Genomic DNA, 6,545 nt, shown 5'->3' with positions numbered 1-6,545 from the left:
AGCCACAGGTGATGCCCAGCAGAGCAGACAGCAAACAAAGACGCCACATCCTGAGAACAAAGTACATTATTAGCAGATTTAATATTCATCTGCATAAAAAAATGAACTGAATAAGAACAAATAATGAAACAAATAAGACAATGAGAAAAAAGTAATTATTTAGAATTTTGTTGATTAAAACGTTGAAATTGTATTCGATTTCATTGCAATATTTGCTTAGCCATGTTTGTAATATTCATGTGAACTATAAAAAATGAAGACTATTAATAATAAAAAATATATATATTTAGATTTGATCAAATCTATAATATGCATAAATACATATATTTTTTTTATTTATTTGATTATATTTAAATAACCATGCTTGTAACATTCATGTGAATAAAAAAGACAAATTAGGACTAATAAAAAAACAAGACTATTGATTAAATGATTAACATTTAAAAAATATTAAAACTAACAACTTAAATATAATTATATACACAATCTAAATTAAAATTAAAATGCATATTAAATATTTATTTAGATTTTTTTTTTAAACTTGCTACAAAGTCATTGAAATATTTGACTAACCATGTTTGTAATATTCACCGGTATAAAAACAGACAAATAAAGTCTAATAAAAATTAAGACTATTATTCATTAAAATATAAAATATTGAATACCATTGTTTAGATTTTCTAATTTTTTTTATTAAAACATATTGCAATGTCATGGAAATATTTGATTAACTGTTTTTAACATTCATTGGTATAAAAAAAGACAAATAAAGACTAATAACATTTAAGACTGTATATAATTAAAAAATATCAAATGTATTAGAAAAAGATAAAATCTAAATAAAATATTCAATAGAAATATAGATTATTATTAGAAACATTTGATTAACCATGTAAAAATTTTAAATCAATTATTTATTTTTAAATCAAATTTAAATCAGTCGGAAACATCTCGTCACATTATTTCAAATCATTAATTTTAAACACTTATATCATGTTTTTACATTGCAAACGCAAACGTTACCTGAGCATCAGATTCTGTTCCTCTATCTTTGAAACTGAAGAGTCACAAAGTGACAAAATGTGAAATTTGCTGCATTAAAACACCCTCGTGCAGTAAAACATCATGTGACGGACTGTCAGGTGGCATTTACAACATCACAAGACAAAGGTCTGACACGGAGAAAGTGTTTATGTCTGCAGATATGAACACGAGACAAACATCTGACCTTTTGATTTAGAACTGTGTTTACTTTCATCAGAGCAACAAAGACAAAAATCTCACATTTATACAAAATACACCATCTTCATGCTGCTGGAGTGCTCTGGGTGGTTGCAAGGGTGTTGCTATGTGGTTTCACTAGTGTTACAGTTGCTGGAGCGTTGCTAGGATGTTGCTATGTGTTAGTGTTTCTAAGATAATCTGGATGGTTGTCATGGTGTTGCTAAGTGGTCGCTATGGTGTTATAGTTGCTGGAGCGTTACTGTGTTGTTACAGTGTTCCAGGTAATTGCTGTAATGTTTCTAAGGCAATCTGGATGTTTGCCAGGGTGTTGCTAAGTGGTCGCTATGTTGTTATAGTTGCTGGAGCGTTGCTAGTAAGTTGTTGACTGTTGTTACAATGTTCCAGGTGAGTGCTAGAGTGTTTCTAAGGCAATCTGGATGGTTGCCATGGTGTTGCTAAGTGGTCGCTATGGTGTTATAGTTGCTGGAGCGTTGCTAGTAAGTTGTTGACTGTTGTTACAATGTTCCAGGTGAGTGCTAGAGTGTTTCTAAGGCAATCTGGATGGTTGCCATGGTGTTGCTAAGTGGTCGCTATGGTGTTATAGTTGCTGGAGCGTTGCTAGTAAGTTGTTGACTGTTGTTACAATGTTCCAGGTGAGTGCTAGAGTGTTTCTAAGGCAATCTGGATGGTTGCCATGGTGTTGCTAAGTGGTCGCTATGGTGTTATAGTTGCTGGAGCGTTGCTAGTAAGTTGTTGACTGTTGTTACAATGTTCCAGGTGAGTGCTAGAGTGTTTCTAAGGCAATCTGGATGGTTGCCATGGTGTTGCTAAGTGGTCGCTATGGTGTTATAGTTGCTGGAGCGTTGCTAGTAAGTTGTTGACTGTTGTTACAATGTTCCAGGTGAGTGCTAGAGTGTTTCTAAGGCAATCTGGATGGTTGCCATGGTGTTGCTAAGTGGTCGCTATGGTGTTATAGTTGCTGGAGCGTTGCTAGTAAGTTGTTGACTGTTGTTACAATGTTCCAGGTGAGTGCTAGAGTGTTTCTAAGGCAATCTGGATGGTTGCCATGGTGTTGCTAAGTGGTCGCTATGGTGTTATAGTTGCTGGAGCGTTGCTAGTAAGTTGTTGACTGTTGTTACAATGTTCCAGGTGAGTGCTAGAGTGTTTCTAAGGCAATCTGGATGGTTGCCATGGTGTTGCTAAGTGGTCGCTATGGTGTTATAGTTGCTGGAGCGTTGCTAGTAAGTTGTTGACTGTTGTTACAATGTTCCAGGTGAGTGCTAGAGTGTTTCTAAGGCAATCTGGATGGTTGCCATGGTGTTGCTAAGTGGTCGCTATGGTGTTATAGTTGCTGGAGCGTTGCTAGTAAGTTGTTGACTGTTGTTACAATGTTCCAGGTGAGTGCTAGAGTGTTTCTAAGGCAATCTGGATGGTTGCCATGGTGTTGCTAAGTGGTCGCTATGGTGTTATAGTTGCTGGAGCGTTGCTAGTAAGTTGTTGACTGTTGTTACAATGTTCCAGGTGAGTGCTAGAGTGTTTCTAAGGCAATCTGGATGGTTGCCATGGTGTTGCTAAGTGGTCGCTATGGTGTTATAGTTGCTGGAGCGTTGCTAGTAAGTTGTTGACTGTTGTTACAATGTTCCAGGTGAGTGCTAGAGTGTTTCTAAGGCAATCTGGATGGTTGCCATGGTGTTGCTAAGTGGTCGCTATGGTGTTATAGTTGCTGGAGCGTTGCTAGTAAGTTGTTGACTGTTGTTACAATGTTCCAGGTGAGTGCTAGAGTGTTTCTAAGGCAATCTGGATGGTTGCCATGGTGTTGCTAAGTGGTCGCTATGGTGTTATAGTTGCTGGAGCGTTGCTAGTAAGTTGTTGACTGTTGTTACAATGTTCCAGGTGAGTGCTAGAGTGTTTCTAAGGCAATCTGGATGGTTGCCATGGTGTTGCTAAGTGGTCGCTATGGTGTTATAGTTGCTGGAGCGTTGCTAGTAAGTTGTTGACTGTTGTTACAATGTTCCAGGTGAGTGCTAGAGTGTTTCTAAGGCAATCTGGATGGTTGCCATGGTGTTGCTAAGTGGTCGCTATGGTGTTATAGTTGCTGGAGCGTTGCTAGTAAGTTGTTGACTGTTGTTACAATGTTCCAGGTGAGTGCTAGAGTGTTTGATGGTTGCCATGGTGTTGCTAAGTGGTCGCTATGTTATTATAGTTGCTGGAGCGTTGCTAGTAAGTTGTTGATTGTTGTTACAATGTTCCAGGTGATTGCTAGAGTGTTTCTAAGGCAATCTGGAGGGTTGCCAGGGTGTTGCTAAGTGGTCGCTATGTTGTTATAGTTGCTGGGGCGTTGCTAGTAAGTTGTTGACTGTTGTTACAATGTTCCAGGTAATTGCTAGAGCGTTTCTAAGGCAATATGGATGGTTGTGTAGCGAATCAGCTCAAAGGGGAAATATGAATAATTAATCATAAGTAGTTATAATTAATTATAAATATTTAGATCCGCTATTTACTTGACCTCTCAGGGTCAACTGTCTGTCAATTCTAAGAACGTTAATTTCCTGGTTAAGGGAAATAACATTCTTACTGTACACCTCTACACAGAGCCTGTAGCATAAATCTGCATGATTAGGGACTCCAGTTATGAGCAAACAATGAACAACGTCAAGTGTGATACAAGTAAGACTTCATTAACTACATAAACACTTAAACTAGTCTAACATACACTTAGGGTGTCCTGGAGCATTTGCTCACATCTTCATCTTCTCAGAATTCAACCAAACCACCGACTAGGGCGGGTCACTGATGTGAGGCCTTTAAGGTCCGAGAAGATTCACGCCTCTCAAGATGGGCTTGTCCAATGAGAAAGGCTGAAATCCCAAGTGGGAGGTTGCCATTACTGGAGGGTTTTATGACCCTTTGTGTGAGGGCATGGTAATTTGCAAATAGAACTCGAGTGGGGGCGTGATGAAAAATTACTAAATGTTCTTAGAACACTAATATGTTGCATAGGTATAAACATATAATATACACTCCCAATTAGATAATCCGAATACGAATTCATAGAGACCAAACATGGTATATGTAAGGTTACATGAACGAGTGGTTATATCATAAGCATGCATAAAATAGTCTACAATGCAACAGATAATATACAAGACAGCAATAATATACACAATGACCTGAAGGATATGTGTGTTCATTCACAGAAAGGTTTCTGGACTATAGAAGAGTCCATTTTGCTGTGCATTATGTGTCTTTCCTATGGAAAATGTAGTGAGAGGGGGAGGACTCTTAACATGCCATTAGGTCGTAAAATCTATCTGGTCTAGCAAAGGCGTCAGGGTTGCCATGGTAACAAGGGTCCTGGGCCTCGTTCACAGACATCTTGACACCCAATATATTTATTGGGTGAGGGGTCTGTGAATGTTAATCTAATGAATAATTGATTTGTTAAATCAAATGAAAAATGGTGTGTCTGATTGGTCCAGACGCTACAGTTGCCATGGTGTTGCTAAGTGGTCGCTATGGTGTTATAGTTGCTGGAGCGTTGCTTCGATGTTGCTGTGTTGTTACAGTGTTCCAGGGGATTGTAAGAGTGTTTCTAAGGTAATCTGGGTGGTTGCTATGGTGTTATGGTTGCTGGAGCGTTGTTTGGATGTTGCTATGTTGTTACAGTGTTACAGGTTATTGCTTTATGTTGCTATGGTAATCTGAGTGGTAGCCTGGGAGTTGCTAAGGGTTTGCTTACTTGTTAATAGCTGCTGGAGCGTAGCTGTGCTGTTGCAGTGTTCCAGGTGATTGCTAGAGCGTTGCTAAGGTAATCTGGATGGTTGCCAGGGTGTTTGCCAAGGTGTTATAGTTGCTAAGAGTGTTGCTAGGATGTTGTTAGGTGGATGCTACGGTTCTCCAGGTGATTGCTAAAATAATCCATGTAGTTGGCAAGGTGTTGCTATGTGGTTTCTACAGTTTTATAGTTGCTGGGGTGTTGCTAGGATGTTGCTGTGTTACAGTGTTCCGGGTGATTGCTAGAGTGTTGCTAAGGTAATCTGAGTGGTTGCCAGGGTGTTGCTAAATTCCTAAATGCTACAATACACATCAACATTCAATGAATCCAATAAAATCCAATTTTAATATATTTATTATCTCTAAATGTATTTACAAATCAAGCTCCCACATTACATAGCAATGCTAATTAAACCGATCTTTGATATGTAAAAAGTTCTTGCTAGCTTTTCCACATAAAAGCTGAATATTAAGGACACTTTACAGTCGTCTGCTGTAGTTCAAACGCCAGATATTTGGTTTTTACTCCGCAGTGACTAAATATTCAAACTGACCCAATGAAAATGGACCAATTCATGTGCAAAACCAGACTGTAATCCAGCGTTTCACAGTGTAGAGATGAGACCAGACCGAAGATAAACTCCTTTGATGTTTGCACACGTATGTTCTGAAAACATACAATCTGAAGCCATACGATGTGCGACAAACCTCAAAACCACACGAGTGAATCTCAACCGGTCAAGAACATGTCCGGGACATTTTACACCCCATAATCAATAGTATTTTTTGGATGATTCAAAGTTTGTGCAAAAATTACATTATTTTCATAATTTCACATTTTTAAAATATATTTTATATTAAATTTTTTTACATTATTTTATATATTCTATTTTACTGTGTAATGAAAATAATGCAATAAAACATTATAATGCATTATTTTCATTACAAAATTTCTTAGTGCTGATATTAGATTTCTGTAAATAAAATAAAATAATTTATATTATTATTATTATACCATTATTGTTTTCTGCATAATGACGTAATATATTCTATTATGATATATATAAATATAATAAATTACAATGCAAAAAAAAAAAAAATTCAATAGTATTTTTTGGATGATTCAAAGTTTGTGCAAAAATTACATTATTTTCATAATTTCACATTTTTAAAATATATTTTATATTAAATTTTTTTACATTATTTTATATATTCTATTTTACTGTGTAATGAAAATAATGCAATAAAACATTATAATGCATTATTTTCATTACAAAATTTCTTAGTGCTGATATTAGATTTCTGTAAATAAAATAAAATAATTTATATTATTATTATTATACCATTATTGTTTTCTGCATAATGACGTAATATATTCTATTATGATATATATAAATATAATAAATTACCATGTCAAAAAAAAAAAAAAAGTCCAAAAATTAGGCTTTGCACATATCAGCAAACTAAACTAACATGTGACGAATGGTTTTAAATCACCAGACTGCAACCGCTTGAAAGTCTGCGTATAATTGAGAGCTTTTAAAGGA

General features: G+C 36.1%; 1 protein-coding gene across 1 annotated transcript in view; it reads right to left on the bottom strand.

Annotated features, from left to right (window-relative positions):
• The window catches only part of ctsbb (cathepsin Bb), an 8,882-nt gene extending 7,794 nt beyond the window's left edge, over positions 1-1,088 (bottom strand). Inside the window, exons 1-2 of the mRNA XM_016240286.1 lie at positions 1,024-1,088; positions 1-50 (exon numbers count right to left, since the gene is read on the bottom strand). The exon at positions 1-50 is cut by the window's left edge and continues 68 nt beyond it. Of these exons, the coding sequence (XP_016095772.1) occupies positions 1-50; positions 1,024-1,031 (58 nt within the window). The 5' untranslated portion in view covers positions 1,032-1,088. The remainder of the gene's footprint in view (positions 51-1,023) is intronic.
• Between the last annotated feature and the right edge of the window lie 5,457 nt (positions 1,089-6,545).

This window comes from Sinocyclocheilus grahami, unplaced genomic scaffold (genome assembly GCF_001515645.1).
Source record: "Sinocyclocheilus grahami isolate Dianchi unplaced genomic scaffold, SAMN03320097.WGS_v1.1 scaffold587.1, whole genome shotgun sequence".
Lineage (NCBI taxonomy): Eukaryota > Metazoa > Chordata > Actinopteri > Cypriniformes > Cyprinidae > Sinocyclocheilus > Sinocyclocheilus grahami.
This window is presented reverse-complemented; position numbering and strand designations above follow the sequence as displayed.